Genomic DNA, 21030 nt, shown 5'->3' on the forward strand with positions numbered 1-21030 from the left:
TTTGGCCTTAGACACTAACAAGACTACTAGATCGCGCCACTCATCCTACACTAATCTCCAGTCATACTTGGCTTAAAAAACCTGCCTTCGTATGGTCACCATTTCAGATAAAAGTATTGGAGTAAATCTGTGAAAATTACCGTTTATAGAACGTCTGGAACATTTTCCCCGAATTTCTAGGAGTTTGGTTAGCTAAATCATGCATGAAAACTTGGTCCCCACAATTCTTTTGCTCAGTGGGTTTCTAAGGTATTAAAAGATTATTACAAAGAAATTTAACTTTTTGCAGCACTGACATTCCTGGGTGATTAATGGAAACAAAGTTTTAAACCATACTTTATTTCAAACAAATACACTGCTCTCACCTCACAACAATTCATTGACAGCACTCATTTTAACCCTAAAAATTTAATGTTTTCGAGTCCAAAAATAAAATACTATTTTTACCCCATAAAACATAACCTACCCCTGTTCCCATAGTGTTTGTCGATCAGTTTGTGTGTTTTCCTTTATTAATTTCTACAAATAATGTTTTGTTTAACTGACTGTTTTGTTTATCTTTGTTGCCAACAGACAGTGTGTGTTTGGTATGCTACATCTCCAGTGGTCACATCACTGCCTACAGTCTACCGAGCCTGAGACCTCTCATAGACGTAGACTTCCTACCACTACCGGACCTCAGGTAACCTACACAAACAAGTAGTTGGAACTCGTAACAAGGCTAGTGAGACAGTTTGAGGTTAATGATGTTGCGGAGAACACAAAGGTGTAGGTTTTAAGAATTTGAGATAGTAGGCTTACCTGTATGGGGAAGAACTTTTTTGGTAACAATAGAGATTAGCTACCTTACTTGAGAAATTTTAAGTCCAGGAGCTGATAGATAGACAATTATAGAACACAGAACAGAACACGGATATTTCGTCCTCACGTAGGACTTCTTCAGAGAAATGTATTGAATGTGTGTTGATTCTCTTCAAACTACAGTGGAACCTCGATAAGAAGACTCTCGATAACAAGTCACTCTTGATAACAAGTGTATTTTTCAAATCCCATTGAATTTATTTTGCCTCTAAACACATGTTATTGTAAACCTCAATTAGAAGTCAACCTTGATAACCAGACTAATTTTATAATCCCCATGAGAGTCTTGTTATCAAGGTTCTGCTTTACTATCTGAAGAAGAGCTACACAGGAACAAATTTTAGCGGTATGTTTTGTGTTATTTTATTTTATAAAGCCCCTGGAATCTAATTTTTTCAGGTAAGCTACCTAAACTCTATTCCTTCTAAAAAAATTCCTGAATGAGAAAGAGTATGCTCTGGTAAAAGAAACACAAAACGTTACACTTTAAAAATATTAGAATATTTCATCACATCATTTTTAATCTAGGAAAGTTCAGTTGGATCATTGGCAGTGAAATATATTTTTTGTGTTCAGTGTCAATTGTTGTGTTTATCATACCAGAATAGACTCTTTTATGTTCAGAGCCTAATATTATCACAAAAAATACTTACAATGCTTTTGAAAAATTAGGGATGTACTGATTTTGTTAAATAATGAATTTGAAATAAAATGTACTACTTGCTAAACTTTCAATTTATTTTCTTAATTACAGTGTACTTGTATATTTGACCTTGTGTAAAATTACAGTTTTACTAAATTAAGTTATTGACTTAAAAAAGATTGTCTAAAATCACTTTTCACACAGAAGTAAACTATTAAAAGGTTTAAAGTATTACCAGTAAAGTAATATACTTTTTCTGAGACAGTTACTTACAAATCAACCTTCTCAAAAGTTTTGTTCTTTGTTGTAAAATATTTAAAAAAAACACGTATTCACAGTAATTAATATTTCACTGAAATGTTTAGATAAAAAGTTGGGAGCATACTAATTTTACTAAAAATACTAGTGTTTATAGATAATGGTAAAGCTTTCCAATATAGAGTACAGTAGATAGTTTAGCTACCAATGTTAATGGATTTGATTAATATAGACAGTTACAAAACCGTTTGAAATATTTATTACTATTATTATAAAACATTAGAGGTAGTTAGATAACTTTGGTTTTTTGTAAATGCTAATTAGATTTTTTTTATCAGAAGTAGATTTTTTTTTTAATTTGTCATGAGCTTTAAGTGTAACTAATTAGAGAATAGTACAGTAAATTTTTTAGGTGGCAATTTTACGTTAATGAGTGTTATATGTGTTAGATAAACTAAATTGTTCATCAACCTTGAGTTAATGACAGTTAAATATTGATTGGTGGAAGATACACGATTACATTTCAAGGCCGATATGCAAAAGCTGAGTAGACTAGAAGTGCAACGGCTGTGTAGAAGGCTGGCTGCTTGGCTAGTTGGCGATGCGGTTTGGCTGTGAGTGTTAGACGAGGCTCAAACGCAAAACGCAACTGAATTGCCTTGGCCGTACAATAGGCAACACATTAAGACTTCACTCTAACTCTTAATAAAAAAACATCAGCAAGTATTTAAATGTTGAAGTTCCGATCGGATAATTGTTTTATAATACTTTTGCAACATATGTAGAGTGAAGGCTTATAAGATTTTTGTTACATTGCATAATGTTTTTGGCTTTGAACAGCAAATAATTGTGTGAGACAGAATCAATGTTACTTTAGCTCAGACAAATTGTGTAATAATAACATCTAAAAGGGTTTTTGTCAACTGTTTAGATTAGAGTATTAGATTTCACATAGAACTATGGTTTTAATGCTTCCTCAAAAATCCTTTTGGCTGATAAATATCTTTTTTATATAGTAGTCTATTTTTCCCTTTGATCTCGGTTGTTTTACAGCTAACAAATTCTATCAAGCATATAGACAAGTGACTACATTATTTCTGAGTTTTAAACACAAGTGGTTAATTTAAGTTGTACACCGCTTATTCCCTTCACACGTTTAATGTTGTATGAGTGTACTATGTCTCAATGTGACTCCACGAATGTCGCACCCAATCACTGTGCACTAAATATCCACCCTAGGTTCAATTCTAGATCAGTGTTCACTGACTGAACACTCCGACAGAATACTCCGAAGAAAAATAGGTTAGTTTGTAAGTTAATAATGGACTATAAATCAATCGCATGGTTGCATGAGTGGTATAAACTTAATTTTTGTAAACTGTACATTTAATAATGTAATTTTCAGGACTTATATGAAAAAGTAAGGATTTAGCCGTCTCAAGTAATTTTTAATTTTGTAATTATTCTGAATTTTCAATTTTACCCATTAATTAGAAACATTTTTAAAGCAGGTTCTATTCATAATAATTATTTAAATACATTTTTTTTATTATATCTTAAAATAATCCATTTATAGAAGGGTTAGGTTTATAATATTCAAATAATTTATCTTTCTTAAACCTTGATCCACCTGCTGAATTACTTAATGTCAGTAACATGTTTATAACATTTGTTGGGGATATTAGATCTAGTGTTTCTATTTTTCAAGGTGTCAATTTTGCCTTAGATTGAAAACATAAAATAAAATACATTCATTTATTGGCTTGTTTATAAATATTTGCAAATCACTATTTCAAAGTTCCTGCGGACATGAAATTTACCTGTAGTCTTTTTCTTTTTCTTCTCATAGTAATTTTTTCCTAACAGATAACTTAAGTACATGTTTTTTACTAACGTAGAAATAAACATTTTCCAAGGACAATGTGTAACGCCAAAGTTGTTTTTGTACACTCAAGTTAGTTGTAAGTAGTCTGAACGTTGCTCCGTGGAGTTTGACACAGCTGAGAGTAATTTGATGATCAGTTTTCAGACGAGGAAACAGGGAATTGTAGACCCCATGTTGTCCATTTGGGGCCAACAGATGTTTGTCAATGAGGACACAGATCAGTAAGTGGGCCATACACACACACTGCATACCGTTATCATACCATGACATACCATACACATACGCCAAACAAAATACGCCATATGGTCCCCAATATCCTAACGTTTGGTCAAATCTGTTTTGATTTGTACGCCAACGGCAATTTTATGGATGATGAGACTAAATCTTTTTCAGGAGAAACGGTTCACTTGCCGGGAAATTTGTTATGCTGGATATCAGACGGAAACATTGACCTTAGACTTCATTTAACGAGTCACCCAATGCAAGCAATTAGCCATTTAAAAAGAAATTATTTAATTGTATGTTTTGTGACGGCAATTATTTACATTTTACTCACACATACAACTGTGATTAAGATGATTGGTTGAATTTTAGCCTAATTGTTTAAATTATTTGCTAGGCTGTTATTTAATTTAATTATGTTATTATCTTCTTAATTGGTTTGTAAGTTTTTGTCTTTTCTTCATTTTTATTTACTTGTAACCATCCTTATCAATTTTACTTCTATTATATTATTCTTTTGCCTCAGTTCTACTTTTTTAAATCTGTATTCATTGGTTGTATTGTTTTATTTACTGAATTTAAAAATGTTGCTACAAGTTTTTATTTTAATTTTATTTTTAACTTTACTAATCGTACCGACTAACGGGTTTCAACAATCAAATTTGCCTCCGCACTACCAAACCTTGCCAAATATTTTGTAAATGTTTAACCATTCAAATTAAATGCGCAGCTAATTGTGCGTCCTGTCTTAAAGAAGTGATAAGTGAACTACATTTTCAGGAAAATGGTGAAATGAATAATTTATTTTTGCATGTAATCCAACACTGAAAAGACAGTTCACTGTAAATATTTTTCACCGAGGAAACTCAAATGTATGTTTTAAACTCTGCTTTCAACCACCTTCCCCCACCACAGCACACACATCATATGGCAAAACACGTTTAATATTCAACAATCTCTAAGTTTAAGAAAGCTTTTCATTGTTGTGGTTTGTGCCTGCTTTTGACATCATTGCATGATTGTTATTTGTTATGTTGTCCTCATCTTTAATTGACATAGTTGGGGACATTTGGTCAAATGAGCATGACTTTTTAATTTTTACAATTAGTTGTTTATCTTTACCTAGATTTAAGATTACTTAAACATGTTTCTCCTAAAAGTCTCATTTTAATGTAATTTTTTACTGTATGTTAAAGGTAGTTTTATAAACTTCTTAAACATATTTTTTTTTACTTGTAATAAAGTATAATAACGTCTGGTCAGTCTAATAAGATTTAATAGGATTATTTTTTGTGTAAATTTTGTAGTCTTGTACGATGGACCAAAATCTGTTATAAACTTTTCTTCCATTTAAATTTTAATGCATACAAATTATTTTAACAACGATTTATTATTAAAGAAATAACATTTTTCATATGTTTTTTAATTTTAATGTGTTAAAATATTTTTATGGCATACACTTTAATGGACATTTAAGCTTATCATACATTTATCAATTGAACATTAACATTTTTTGCTCTTAAAATTAATAAGTTGAAATTCGAAAAATATTTAACCAAATATTAATAATTTAAGTTAGTTAGTTTAACATGTGTAAAGTACGGTATTTTTGCGTTTGAGATAATCCTGTGAGTTTTTGAGTTAGCAATTTGTAACTACATTTAAACAATTTAACACATTAGCTACCAACTATGCTCATCCCTCAGTTACAGAGGAGTGTGACGGTCGGTAGGGAACGTGTTAAAGACATTTTTGTTATCCTCTGTCCGTTAGAGTTGTTAAGATTTTTGACATAGAAAGGTGCTTTATGCATGGATGGAGCACGCTTCTTAATACTGCTCTTTGTCCATTCACTTTAAGCCCAACACTAATTTTTCAGGATAAAGAATATCTTTAGATAATGAATGATTGAGAATCCCCTTTCAAAGAACAGTGCACTGTGTTGAGCTTATGGAGACATTTAGGTAGAAAAAGAATATTTAGCACTTTAAATATTCATGTAAGTTAATAATTTCAGATAAGTTTGCAGTTTGAACCTAAATAGTTACAATTTCAGAATTAAAATGTTTAGTAAAACCATGTCGTGACCTAGTAAGTTTAAGTAAAAAACTCAATTTTATTGATATTGTTTTGGAAACTTTTTTTTCTGAATAGGAACAATTTGTTACAATCATACAGTTAACAGTACTTCTCAGTCGTCAAATATAAAATATAATTAATAAATAAACTAAGACATATTATACTAATAGATGGAGTACCTACTATGTTTAAGAGATTTATTAAATTTACTAATAACGGTTCGCACATTTTTAACTGGACAAGATAACAAATAATGAACAAAGTCACCCTGTACTTTTTAAATAGTGACAATCTGAAATGTTTTAGTTATAACTTATAAGCAAGAGTTCAAATCTGGCCAAAGTCCCGCATCGCCCAAGCATGATGGTTCCCTTTTCACAGAATATGGAATGTATCCAAATATCTTGAATTGTTTATACAAACTGCATTTAAGGATATTTTAATTCGACCCATAATTTTATGGTATAGTGCCTTTATTAGCTCTGCATAAATTATCGTCCACAATTTGCATGGAGGATGGTTTAAATTTATGTCTAAGAATGTGATTTTGCATTTTAATAAAACAACACATTCAATAACCATGTAATTAATAACGTATTAAATTAATAGTTCAATAAACTGATAAAACTCATCAAAGTAGTAAATGTATAAAATAGACTTTGGATGTTGACAAAAAATTAAATAGAAACTGAAAAGATTAAACTTAAAGGAAAACCAAACATTAACACTTTTGCTACCAAAATTCCATAAAATTTCAAAAATAGGACTGAAGAACCGACTTAATGCTTACAAAAAAATTGCAACATTTCATCAACTCAACTTTGTGGTGGTGATATGACATCTTGAGTATTTTACTCATAAAAAATTAGGTACCGAGAAAATGTATACATTTTTATACAGTTTATGAGGAACTCGGCTCATAAAAAAAATTAAGTTGGCCTTTTTTAAAAATAATATATTTTTAGGACATTATTGCAAATTTGTATAGAGACTCTAGAAACGAATATTATCTAATTTGATTCAAATGTAGGATTAAGTTCTCATAAGCCTAATCAAGTTTCAAGCTATAGTCCATGTGAACTCATTATGGTTACAAACAATTATAAGCATATGAAAAATTGCACATTTGTTATTTATTCTTGCCTTTGGTTTTTCTGAATTACTCTATCACCTAATTCACCTAATCATCAAAGTTCTGTTTGGTAGCAAAAGTGTTAATCAAACAAACGATACTTTAACAGTAAATCTATTAAGTAAAGAAATGCACACCTTACACCATATAAGTTATCCAACAATTTTCTTTTAGTTTTTAAGAGGATGTTAAACTTTTAAAAAGTAAAAAACAATATATAACTTTCCATTTATAAAAATCACTTTTGGTTAGTGTTTACAAAATTTTTAAGTAAAAGTAAATTAAAATTCATTTTCATAGCCCCAGGATTGCGTAATATGACATATAATGGTTAAAACATACCTCGTCAGACAATCCTTAACATGTAGTGTCGAAGTTGCTACATATGTTTCGGCGGTTATTTACTGATCTCCACCATCGCCAGGCAAACAAAAGGATCCACTTGATGTGTCGTCAGAATAAATAAAACAAACATTTTACAAAACATAAAAACGAAAATGATAGGCCTATCAATTACACGCACTGCCGTGGACATGGCAGGAAGCAGACTGAACGTTATGTTGTTTGCCTGACGATGGCGGAGATCAGTAAATAACCGCCGAAACATATGTAGCAACTTCGACACTACATGTTAAGGATTGTCTAACGAGGTATGTTTTAACCATTATATGTCAAAAGTAAATTACTGAAATTAATACAAGTCTTCTGGTCTCAATTTATATAAGTTTTTTGTTTTTTTTTTACTGGGAGTGACCAGCCAGAACAAGCTAATTAAGTAATGCATTGGATGTGTGGAAAGTCACAAATAATAAAATTTAAAAAATTTGAGAAATTTAGGAAATTAAAAAATTCCCTACAATTAATTTTTGTAAAACAATAAATTTAATGCATGATTCGCTGCAGAAAAAGTATGTCTGCATGTTTTAAAATCAGAAAAGTTACACAACTAAAAACACAATAAAACCAATAGTACAACCAAATTACTACAAATTGCACAGCTGTTTGAATGTTGCATTAAAAATTGCGCTTATAGACGCTTACAGCAAAACAAAACTACATCGGAACAAAAACAACAGCAAAAACTTAATGTTTGCAAACTACAAACGTTGTGTTTTAACATCCTCTTTGTTGTATTTTTCAAAGTTGTCTTTGTAACTTACCGAATACACCTTCTAAACTTAAATGATTTAAATCATAAATTTTTTATCGGTTTAAATAACAACAATAACAACCGAAATAAAAATGATACTATAACAAAACAAAACAAGCTAACATGCAATAAACTAAATATTGCAGTTATAAATAGGTGATAGACTGTAAAGTTGGTAGCACTGATCAATGTGATAAATTAATTATGTTAGTAACACTGAAACGTGATAAATCGTGTTGGTAACACTGGACTGGCAGCACTGTATACCTCCTGAGCATGTGGGATAGTTTAGCCCCGTCTGTTGGTGTTCCAAACTCACGCACACACACAGACACCTAATGGCCCACCGTCCCGTAATATATATTTATATCAAAGTTTTTTTTCCTCTAGACGACTCAGCCATTTAACTACAGTAAGTCAATTTGTTTAGTTTGTGTCAGTTCAAAGTATTTCTGTGTTTTTACCATCAATCCATTATGTATATTTACAGGAGTATTTCTTTGTTTACATGTTTTACTGGTTAACTTTCCAGGATTTTATCAGGTTTAATTTTTGTATTCAGATATACATGTGTGCTTATGTTTTTGTGCTTTTTGCTTCAGGTGTTTTAACGATTTAATTGTTGTTAATCTTACAGGCTTTTGTGTAAGTTTATTTTAATGAGTAATGAGTATTATTATTAAGCAGTTTGAGTGTTTTATAACGATTAGGTTCTTGAAAAAAACCTTCATATAATCAAATATTTTTTCTTTATACACAAAAAAGATTTTGATTAGATGTAGATAATTTAGCGCATTGAGTTTAATTTGACTTAAAAAACAACGGTAAGTTTACCTTGTTGAAACTAACTTATAACCTTATCTTGCACAGTTCTAGGTCAGTAGCGAGTTGTAACATAAAATGTTTTACTTTGTGTAAAAATAAAAGAGTAGGCCTACTTTTTCACCTTTTTTTGTAGTTGAGAGTGTAATTTGAGAGTGTGCAAGTAGTTGTAGTGTAAAATTACAAGAGAAAGTATACAGTCAACTCACTCATTTTTTACATATTTTTTTTAATTTCAATCACAAAAGGAACTATAGTTAAAAATTTTACTGTGCCTTCTCGTCATCTGTCGTCTAAACAATCCTATTCTTGGCTTAAGTCTGTTACAAAGCTACATAGATTTTACACCATTCTACTCCTTATTGGAATTTAGCTTGAAATCATCAAGGTGTCCACACTGTCTTAAAAGTAATGAATGAATAATGAATATAAGAAAATGTCAAGTGCTTACCGTACTAGTTTCGGGTGATATAACCCTTTCAAATCCAACATACACTGGATCAGATGACCGTAAACAGGTAATCCTTTGAAACTTTTCATAGGACTGTAGACAGATAAGGTACATGAATCTTTATATATTTTGATTTATCAGTCTTGGTGGCAAGAATGTTTGAAAAAATAATTACTTTTTGTTCAAATCACTGATAGACAACATATTGTTTTACGTTTTACTGTCATGTTGTTGTACTTGTTCAGTATAACAAATGTCAATGTGACTGAGTGACTGTGACTATTCGCTTTTCGCTTGTCTGGTAGTGACAGAGTGATCTCATCGTGGTTTCACCATGAAGTCTTTCTAGAGATTTGTCGTTGGTTGCAGGATCGCTCGTACTTTCTGCTTCAGTAACCGAGGACACGGTCTCTTCCTCAGTTCTCCATCAGAAGTTCAGAAGTTCACGGTGTCTGCAGAGTTCTGGTACGGATACATTTTGTGTTTGGCTGGAAAAATTTGCGTCTTCACTAGTGTGTTGGATTTCACATTTGAATTTGGAAATATCAGACGCATACAGAAATTTAACTTCATGATAGTATAGCGTCAGAATTAACTTACCATTAATTATTGAAAGTAGTAACTACTTGTTACAGCTGAGTTGTTATACTAACCTGACAGTATAGGTTGCTAGTTCCTGAGAAAATTCAGTAGCTTTTTGATGGTTCAAAACTGAACGTTGACCATTTGGTTTTAGTAAATGATCCTTGAACAAACGGAAACGGCTTATCTTAGTAACAAAGCTACATAGTTCATCTCACACCATTGAACACTCACCTTGTATTCACTTACACCAAAATATGTCGTAGAGTGTTTGTTGCTGTTAAAAAAAAAACATTATTGATTGATTGGTAACTTTTGAAGCCTTGTAGGTTTTATACAAAGTGATTGGTACTCAGTGTTACAAAAAATTGTTGGTGTAAGTACAAAGCAAATGAAGTGTGATGATGCATAATATCAAAAGGTTCCAAGTCTAAAAATTAGCTTCCCAAAAAATTATTTTATGTTTTTTCAAAAATAACTATGTTTTTAAACTTAATACAGCAATTCCTCAATTAGGCTACCTGTATATGGATTTGAGTAGATAATGTCATTTTCGTGTTCTACATTAAATTTTGAATAAGAATAATAGAAAATTACGGAGGATCAGTTGTAAAAACTCCATTGTAAATAGATTCAAAGATAAAAATTAAGATGTTTGATAAAAATTGAAAAAAAACATTGGTCTATTGCATTTTTTCACACCCTGTATACAAGAAATTGTCCGAATATGTTAAAAACTGCGTCATTTTATAAGCTTTCCAACCATATGCTACACTATTTAGGTTTAGATATTCTTTTGTTTGTTTTAGTGTTTTGAATACCAGAAAACAGGAAACCTTTTACTGTTCAAGCTGAAAAAAAAACAAATTTTGCTTAATACATGCCGACTTTCTATGTTTTAAATGTTTTGTATAAATGTTTATGTAAGACAGACACCATGTTTTGTAGTCTTCAAACCACTAAAGCGTACATAAGCAGATATAAAGCTCAATGGTGTAGCATATGGTTGGAAAGCTTATAAAATGGCGAAGTTTTTACCATATTCAGACACTTTCTTGTATACAGGGAAACAAATGCAATAGACCAATATTTTTCACATTTTTATCAAAAATCTTAATTTTTATCTTTGAATCTATTTACAATGGAGTTTTTACAACTGATCCCCCGTCATTTTCTATTATTCTTATTCAAAATTTAATGTAGAACACAAAAATGACATTATCTACTCAAATCCATTTACAGGTAATTGAAAAATAGCTGTATTAAGTTTAAAAACATAGTTATTTTTGAAAAACGTAAAATAATTCTTTAGGAAGCTAATTTTTAGACTTGGAACCTTTTATATGCATCATCACACTGCATTTACTTTGTACTTACACAAAAAAAATTTTGTTACACTGAGTACCAATCACCCTGTATAACAGAATTGTCCTTAGATTAAGTTTTTTTTTTACAGTCAATAATGCAATGTTGATGGTTTTCCGCAGTTCTAGTCTGGTGGAGATGGTAGGAGAACTGTTCCTGCCTCATGACATGCCCGAACCTCCGAAACAGAGCTTCTTCCAAGGTCTGTTTGGAGGCGGCTCACGCAACTTGGACAGGGAGGAGCTTTGTAAGTAAATTAGTATTTGTGTTCAGTTAAGTACGCCAAGTAGTGGTTTTATCCAAAGAAATTAATTAAGTCATAAATGTTTAAATTACAGTGTCTACTCACAGGGGATTCCGGAAAGCCGGGGATCCTAAAATTTGCTAATTTCAAATTGTTTTAAATTGTTTAAAAATCTATTGGTTAGCTATGACAAAAACAAAATTAGCACCAGTCCAGTTGTTAAAAATCAATAAATTACGGCATCAACCGATTGGTCATAACATCTTGTCCAATACAACTGTTACAGTCGGAGAGTCTAGTGGGAGAGCGTCGCGAAGTGTCGCTAAGCACATCCCCGGGCCGTCCGCGCAGATACAGGAGTTGAACCAACGCGCGACCTCGGCCAGCAGCGAGGTGTCTCGCGCACACCAGCTGATGGTGGAGCGAGGCGCAAAGCTCGGACAGCTGGAGGAGCGCACAGAGCGCATGATGGGCGAGGCAGAGAACTTCCAGACCTCCGCGCACAGTCTCATGCTCAAATACAAGGACAAAAAGTGGTACCAACTTTGAACGCTGCAGACCTAAATTTATACACTAACAACTTAAGAAAAGAGTTCTATTTATAACGTAGGATAGACGAAGGCAATTTGTATGTACATTGTGCCTCTGTACTCTAATGTAGGTCGATACCGATATGCTAACCACCCCGAGCTTTAATATTTTTATAGTTTCAACAAGAAATCCTACAGTATTTTATATACCCTATGGACTCAGATGTATCGTGTGTCTGGAACATGTCTTTTGTAAAGTTTTGTTAGATGTAGTGGTTGTGTGTGTGTTTGTCCAGAACTAAAAGTTAGACATTGCTGAAAATATCTTAACATTTTAACTTTATATAATTATATCGCTTCTAAACAACAAGTATTGGGTAAAATGCTTGTGTTTTTAGAAGTAGTAATCATTTAATATACACTTCAAGAGTAAACCAGTATTTAATCTTTTTGCATAAATCAGCTCAATTTCATAAAATGAAGAATAAGTTTTAGCCATTTATGGTCGAATCGGAATGTAAAATTTTGCATTTTCCTTTTCCTTGATTGTGTAACCTATCGTGAACAATGTAAATTTTTATTTACAAAGCTTGATAATGTTAATGCTTAGCAATATTTTTTTTCTTTTTAAAGTGTTATCTTTTATCTTGGTAAAGTATTTTTTGTGAGTGGCAGGAACCACTTTTTCAGTTGTCAACCTTGATTTTGTCAAAAACTAATGTACACAAATCTCTAGTTTTGTCTTACCAACTGTAAGTGGCACACATACAACCACTACACCAGTGTTCAGAGATGCAGGTTGTCTCTTATTAATTTATATTTCAACTGTTTACATTCTGTTCGGCTGTGCTTGGGCTACATTTAGCATTTCATTTCCATTTCTGGTCGTACACTTTGCTGACCGTGTATCTATGTATATAAGACCCACAAATCTCGTACTTACGCTATACATTGTGATACCTTGGTCATGATTGTTATCGTATTGTTAGATGCAGATTATATTGTTTGTTGAAGGCTGTTGCATTTGTTGTATTTTTTATTGTTATTGTAGCGATGTTTAGAAGCAGTATTCTTTTATTTTGTGTAATATACCAAAAATAAAAAGCGGTTAATGTTTTTTGTGTGTACATACTACGGTGTTGCAATGACTCCTTGTATTTACGTGTACGGTTCCCGAAGGGACGAAGCTCATTGCATGATCTTCCTGTAGAGGTCTAGTGTTGCTTATCCTTAAGTACGTTCACATATTGATCAATTAGATACTGTTTGATATTGATAGTGTAACGGTTTTTCCTGATTTGGTTGATGTTAAACTTTGGGTAGTGTTGTTTTTGTATGATAATATTACGTGAGTTTTATTGTTTTTTGTATGGTTCAAAATGTGTTTATACTTTTAGCCTAAATAGGTTGGTTCTATTTACTCTAATCTGTGAATCTCCTATCTTTGTTCTACTATTTGTTAAGTTTTTTAATTATTATTATTGTAGTTACTAGTGATAAATTAGTTCAAATGAGTTACAATTATATATTACTTACCATTTATTACAGGTTTTATTGTTTGTGATATATTTTTGTCTTATAAACATAGTCATCCTTTCTTGCCATAAAGGGATGAGCCTAATATATGAACATTATAGTTTATTTAACTTTTATCTTAATATATGGATTTCTTGTTTTATCTTGGTCAAAGTTTACATCAACCAGATTAAATTTTAAAAGGCACCAAAAATAAATATAACTAAAGAAAACCATTTAGACATTTAAAGTTATTGTTAAAATATATTTACTATAAAAAAACTAATCAAAAGTGTTAAGATATTAAAATATAATTGTAATCTATTGTCTTGAAAGCAATAAGATTTTGTTATTTAAATAAGAATGTTAAATTTAATTTAACCACGGCCTATAAAAGAGCCAATCTTATTTTGTAATATTTGTTTTTTATTATGAGAGAGTATAGTTAGATCTAAATAAATATAGCTCTTTGCCTGTTAATTCATTTGAATGTTGACATCAGACAAAAATAATTCTTTAAAAGTTCACTACACTGTACTATAAAAATAATATTTTAATGTTTGCTATAATTTGTTACATAAAGAAATCATAAAACACTGTAAAAGATCAATTTAAAAATTATGTACTTATAAAACAATAAATGTATGACAACATTATTGTCGCTATGAATAAACTTTCCAATATAAATATCACACTCCCTAGTGGAAGTATCACTAAGCAATCATTAAAAAATTAAGTGATATCACTAAAAATCCTATTGATTTTTAATGATATCATTAGACATCATTTAATAACATCATCTAACCAAACAAACCTAGTGATGTAACTAGATTTGTTTTTAATGATATCACTAAAGATCAGTATAGTCATTAGAAATAACTAGGATTAAATTGTTAATCATTAGGTTTCTACTGACATCACTATAATCATCAAGCCAGTCACTACAAGTCATTAGAGAATTTAGTGATATAAACTTAAAATCACTACAATTGTTAGTTAAATGTGAAAGATTCAAAACTGACTGTTGGGTATAGCCAAGCAAACTCAATATGATGTAATACAATAATTTATTTCCTTATATTTAAATTTGAATGTATATTAGTGTTACAAGGTACATTGATCTGAGCTTAAAAACCCCTTTTGATGCTTTGTCAAAGAAAGTAGAAAAATTGGGAATGTTATTTAAGTTATATGAGGTGAACTTTAAATAAAACTTTATTGAATTATAATATTTTTGGAATCCTAACCTGTTGAGTAGTTTTATTTATTTATTCGCGGTACAACCATTTTTAAAGGGTTGACATGCTGACATTATAATGCAATATTGAAAGATTGTGATTCAAGATGAACGAAAGGTGATTAATGAACCCAAGTGAGATACTACGCCGATTTTAAAATCTGCATTTTGCTGCAGATTTGTAGGCGAGGGGATTGTCGGCTGGGAATCTGTAACGTACAGGTTGTTACCTGTCCGCGCACACGGTCGACTAAAAAATCGGCCAGTCGCCGATCTTTCATTGTACAGTATTTCAATAACTATAAGATCTTTACAACCATTAAAACATGCTTAGTCAAATTTTTGTAAGTTTTGTTTCCAAGTTTACCCCTATTCAATCAAAGCTGGATTACCATATATTATTAACAGGTATTTTTTAGAAAGAAATTGTCCAAAAATCCGTTGTCCAACTTATAGTAACAGTTTATCAAAACTTTCAACAGAAATTCTATAGCAATTAAAAATTTTTTAATGTCATCTCGTAAACAGTGTGCAGTTTATAAAACAGCCCATTTTAAAGTCTCTAACTTGCTATCCGATGAACCCAATATTTACAAAAACTTCTTTTTTTCTTTGATCTAATTAGAAGAGCACAAACATAGGTTAATTCAACAAAGTCCATTTTAGGATACCTTAACGATGCACTCAAAAAAATTCATTTCTTGACTAAAAATCGCCACGTGTGCGCCTAAACATAAAAATTGCCACGTGTGCGCCTAAACAAAAAATCAACTGTGTGCGCTTAGCCAACAATTTAAGTGTTTAATTGTAAAACTTCAATTGACTTCACTGTCCGGCCGCTTGAACGTGCGGATGTCCACAACCTATCTCCCCCTCCCAGACAGTTTCAACCCACAAAAAATGTCCCGGAAGACCTAACGAAGCCAAACGTGGACGCCCGAAAGTTTTGGAAACTACACGGGAAGAGCAAGTGCAGGCGGCTAAAAGGAATTATAGGGGGACGCACACTCAAATCAAATCAGGGATAACAAAAAACAATACTCCAAAGACCACCCTGAGGTAAATAGAGCGGCTGTTGGGCGTTATAACCAAACACACCCTGAGGTCAACAGGGCGGCTGTTGGGCGTTTTGCCAAACACACCCTGAGGTCAACAGGGCGGCTGTTGGGCGTTTTGCCAAACGCACCCTGAGGTCAACAGGGCGGCTGTTGGGCGTTTTGCCAAACGCACCCTGAGGTCAAGAGGGCAGCTGTTGGGCGTTTTGCCAAACACACCCTGAGGTCAACAGGGCGGCTGTTGGGCGTTTTGCCAAACACACCCTGAGGTCAACAGGGCGGCTGTTGGGCGTTTTGCCAAACACACCCTGAGGTCAACAGGGCGGCTGTTGGGCGTTTTGCCAAACGCACCCTGAGGTCAACAGGGCGGCTGTTGGGCGTTTTGCCAAACGCACCCTGAGGTCAACAGGGCGGCTGTTGGGCGTTTTGCCAAACGCACCCTGAGGTCAAGAGGGCAGCTGTTGGGCGTTACAGCCAAACGTACCCTGAGGTCAACGGGCGGCTTTTAAGCGTTACAGCCAAACACACCCTGAGGTCAACAGGGGAACTGTTGGTCAATATAGCCAAGGAAATCCTGACACCTCTCGACAAAGGGTGCAGATTTTCCAGTTACATAATCCTTTGCTGTCTCACCTTTGTCACTTGCCAGCTACACTTGCTCGGCATATTTCTCAACACCGTCCTATGGGGTCTTGCGAGGGAGAGTTGTTGAACAAAGAAACTCCTAAAGAAACTCGAGGAGAAACTGCGAGGGAGAGTTGTTGTTCCTAAAGAAACTCTGAAAATGGTTTATCATGCTTATGTAGAATCAGTATTGAGGTATAGTATAATCTTATGGGGTCAGGCTACCGGAGTCAAATCAATATTCAGGCTACAAAAACGCATTATCCGTATTATGACCAGCTCTCATCCACGTAGTTCATGCAAAAATCTTTTTCGAAATTTAAAAATCCACACCCTAACAGGACTGTACATCTTGGAATCACTAAACTACATTCATTCAGCTAAAAACGACCTCCCAGAATCAATTCAAATCAACCATAGATATAATACTCGAAATGAAAACATTTTTAGATTTCCAAGGCACCATTTGACCCTTTATGAAAAAAGTCCACTATATGCTGGGCTGAGGCTGTACAATGTGCTGCCTGCAAACTATAAATTGCTAAATGAAAATAATTTTAAAGATAAAATAGGTGAACTCTTAATTGACAGAGCCTTTTATTTAATTGCAGATTTTCACAATGCCCCTTTAGTTTAGAATAGTTTTATCATTCAATTTTGTTAATTTATATTATCATATTGATTACTATTTTATTTTTAATATTCTGACAATTCGAACTCTGACAATGCACCTATTCTGTATGTAACACATGTAAAGAATGTTATGTGCAAATAAAATATGTCTATGTCTATGTCTACAATATTCCAGCTTTTAGTCTAAAAAAATTAGTCTTTGGGACAGTGAAATCTTCAAGTGTACCTACTGTGGGGCTAGGCTTTTTGAGGAGGAAAAGTGTTGGAAGAAGTGGTTTTGCGGACAAGGGGCATACACCGTCCTTGATCTAAGTCCTCTTGATGAAACCTTCTATTCCGATCGTTGTTTTCTCGACAGGGCTTTCTTTTTGTAAATCGGTCCCGTCTTTTACATCGACGGCGAAGAAAGGCAGAACATTGCTTTGGTTAGATCACTTGACGGTGTCGTTGATGCCTCTTTCACTTGATACCTGTCACAGCAAAATCCATACGTCTCTCACTATCGGCGTTTGGGTAGTGAGCCAGCTGTGAACGCTCACTTGGATTTCCAAGTGACAAGTAGATCCACCCTAACCATGGTCCCGTTCTAGGTGACAGGCAAACAGGTATTGATGTGCACGCTGTCCCAAGCACCAATGAGACAGTTTACGAGCCCCACAAGCTATCTGTATGGAAAGTTGGATCCGGTCGACCCACTTCTATCAACCTTTTCAGTCCTCCACTTTCAAAATTAAATTAAATTTAAAAAACTTAAACAGGCAAAATAGCAAACCCTATTCTTTTGATTTAATAGTTTCATCAGATCTGTTTTAGCAACTGACGTTAAATTATGCCACATACAAAATATTAAAACCATTAGCATAACCTCAAAATATGGTCCTACTGCTGTTAGGCAAGGTGGAGTTGGAATTATCACGTTGATAAGATTGTTCAGTAGGCCTAAACCCACTGAAATTACTTTCATTGTCATGATTGTCATTTATTAATTCTTCGAGTGTCAAATGAACCTACATCTGAAGTATCTGAACTTTCAGTTGTCAAAAGTATCAAGGTCTAAATGGAAAAGCTCTGAGTCTACAGACTTAATCAGGACTATCATTTGACCTATCAACGATTTGGCAATCTATAATTTCATATCAACATACTAACTTTTACTACAAAACAAAAACCTGACAAATAGGCCTACTCAATAAACAACACAATAAGAGCCACAGACGACAAATGAAACTAATGTTAACATTACTAATGAATGATGATTGAATGGATCACAGCTGAGTTGCAAAGAGGACTGTTACAGTGCATAGAGGAACAATAGTAGTCTATTAAAACGTATTTTGGTAGGTGTACTGGGAAGTGGTTTTATTTTAATACTGTAATTTGAAAAGTGGTTATTCTTCAACTGCAAGTCCATATTAGTATAGTTCCCTAAAATATCAATTTACGATTTGCGCAAACTATAGTGCTTTCGTCATCCGTAATGAAGAAAGAGGAGGGGAACGCAGGAACCGGAAAGACAACAGAACTAGAATACAAACCCATAGAGGAATTAAATTATCTAAGTCACGGAAATATAATTAATTATACATTATTTATTGACTTTTTATAGTCATTTTGCACTGCATGTATATTTTGCTCAGCATGTTTTTTTACGCTCTAAAAACAACACAAATTTGGTAATACACAATACGTTTATATCTAATTTAAACATGTTAAAATTATGCATGTCATGCATATGGATACGTCAAAAAGTGGATTACATGTTGCAAAAACACAAGTGAGAGATAATAAAGTACATAAAACATTCAGGCATTAAACAAAATAGTCAAAAAAAGTCAAATACGTAGAGTAATAATTACTAATTAAAACATAAATTTTGTCTTACAACTCAAGATCATACGATCATACTAATCATACTATTAAAGTAGACTATATACATGTTAAAATAATGTGGTGTAGTAATAATAGAGATCGATGGGTAATTGCAACTATAATTTCAACATGTAGCCTACATTTTTATTTAGTGCATACAAAAACACGCTATGCAAAACATACACGCTGTGCAAAATGACTATAAAAGTCAATAAAAAATGTATAATTAATTATATTTCTGTCACATAGATAATTTAATTTATCTATGGGTTCGGTTTGGATTCTAGTTCTGTTGTCTGTCCTACCCCTGCGTAGTGCGTTCCCTTCCTCTTCCGCCATTATGGACTACGAAACGAAAGCGATAGTTTGCACCATTCCTACTATACATAATAAGCAATAGTATATTTACAAAATTACATAGAAAAGATTTTAATTTTAAAATACTAGCTACTTGGGATGTATAAAAAATAAAATGTAAGCTCAATAAAACAATGGGGGAATTGCGGCACCATCTTCAAATTGAATGCTTTGAATTTTACGTCTAGTTCCCCGTAGCCTAAGCGAAACTGCTCGAATGATGGAAAGCTGGCTTTGGATTCTCAACCATCCGATAATTTGGGAGTATGGTTTTCTCCATTTTACAGCCAGGGCTTCGCTTGTTCTCCTCTGAAACGCTTCATATTTTTTGTGGGGGACTCCTTCCGTACTTGCAGGTAAGTTAAATATCTTCAGGCTAGGCCTATGATTAATTATTATCCAGACCTTAAGTTAGGCGAGAATCGCTTTAGTTTGGATCACACTTTAACAGGTGCCTTACTCTCAAATAGGCTAGATGTAGGCTACTCATTCTCAAATAAGTTAGCATAGGCTACTTAAGTTAATTTTGTTAGCCAATTGTTTTAACTTTAGTATAAGTTACTAGCCTAGGCTAGAAGTGGAGTGGGCCTAAATGACACAAGGCCTAATCAGCATACACCTTTTGCTAGGTAAAATAGGCCTAGCCTAGGCTTTTAAGTAGGCCTCTAGGCTAGGCCTAGTAGTGTCCGAAGTGACGACTCGCGTAGGTATTTCTTGACTCGAGTCAAATCGACTCATGACGAAGGTAAGTTAATTTGTCAAATAAGTTAGGTAGGTACCGTGACTCACCCAAATACCGCGATTCTTAATTTTTCTCACCAATATCAAAAATATTGCTGGTCAAATAGGCCTACGTTTAAACTTCATATAAGAAGTAAATTCAACTTTGGGAGTTTAAATGTCTGACGGCTGCTGGATCCATGTCATCTGGCTCATTTATCAGTTTGAATGTTGACGTTTCTTGAAACAGGTGTTTTCGTTATGTTTTCTATAAGGACTCATGACTATGTCAACTACATTACTTAGAGTTTTGAATTGAGTCAGACGCAATCAACTTGGTGCCATTGTGAAACCTCAGCCAACACAGGTGAGTTCGGGTGTTGCATTTTAAGTTAGTTAACGTTCTACATTTACTGCAATATGTGAGTAAATGTAAGACGTAAACTGAAGTGTAGCCAGTTCGGGCCAACTCGCAGCGTAACAATTATCAGTTATTATAAGTTTAGTAATATAGTTTGGCGAGTCGGCTCGAATCGCATTTAGCCAATAGCTTATCGTTTAAGTTTTGCGAGTCAACTCATTAACTACGCTACGAGTTCATATAGGTTCGGCTTTCTCAGCATAAGTTTGTTTCTTACTGCATTCCCCTTTGAGCCAATAGTGTTTAAGTTTTGTGAGTAAACTTGTAACATTCCAAGTTCGTGTAGGTTCGTTTTTTTCCGTACAAGTTTGTTTAAGCGTTTAGGTTTTGGAAGTCGACGAGTTGAGTCAACTCGTTACATTAGTTTTAAGTTCG

General features: G+C 33.2%; 1 protein-coding gene across 9 annotated transcripts in view; it reads left to right on the forward strand.

Moving 5' to 3' along the window:
* The window catches only part of LOC128992696 (syntaxin-binding protein 5-like), a 420306-nt gene extending 405359 nt beyond the window's left edge, over nucleotides 1-14947 (forward strand). For 8 of the 9 annotated variants that reach the window (XM_054416409.1, XM_054416406.1, XM_054416408.1 and 5 more), the window contains exons 20-24: nucleotides 574-682; nucleotides 3785-3868; nucleotides 9873-9968; nucleotides 11573-11697; nucleotides 11981-14947. In XM_054416409.1, the coding sequence (XP_054272384.1) occupies nucleotides 574-682; nucleotides 3785-3868; nucleotides 9873-9968; nucleotides 11573-11697; nucleotides 11981-12243 (677 nt within the window). In that variant the 3' untranslated portion in view covers nucleotides 12244-14947. The remainder of the gene's footprint in view (nucleotides 1-573; nucleotides 683-3784; nucleotides 3869-9872; nucleotides 9969-11572; nucleotides 11698-11980) is intronic. The other variant, XM_054416410.1, reaches the window with a different exon arrangement.
* The last annotated feature ends 6083 nt before the right edge of the window (nucleotides 14948-21030 follow it).

The sequence above is a fragment of the Macrosteles quadrilineatus genome, unplaced genomic scaffold (genome assembly GCF_028750875.1).
Source record: "Macrosteles quadrilineatus isolate MER2022 unplaced genomic scaffold, UCM_ALF_1.0 Scaffold_4__1_contigs__length_99947679, whole genome shotgun sequence".
NCBI classification, from domain to species: Eukaryota; Metazoa; Arthropoda; class Insecta; order Hemiptera; family Cicadellidae; genus Macrosteles; species Macrosteles quadrilineatus.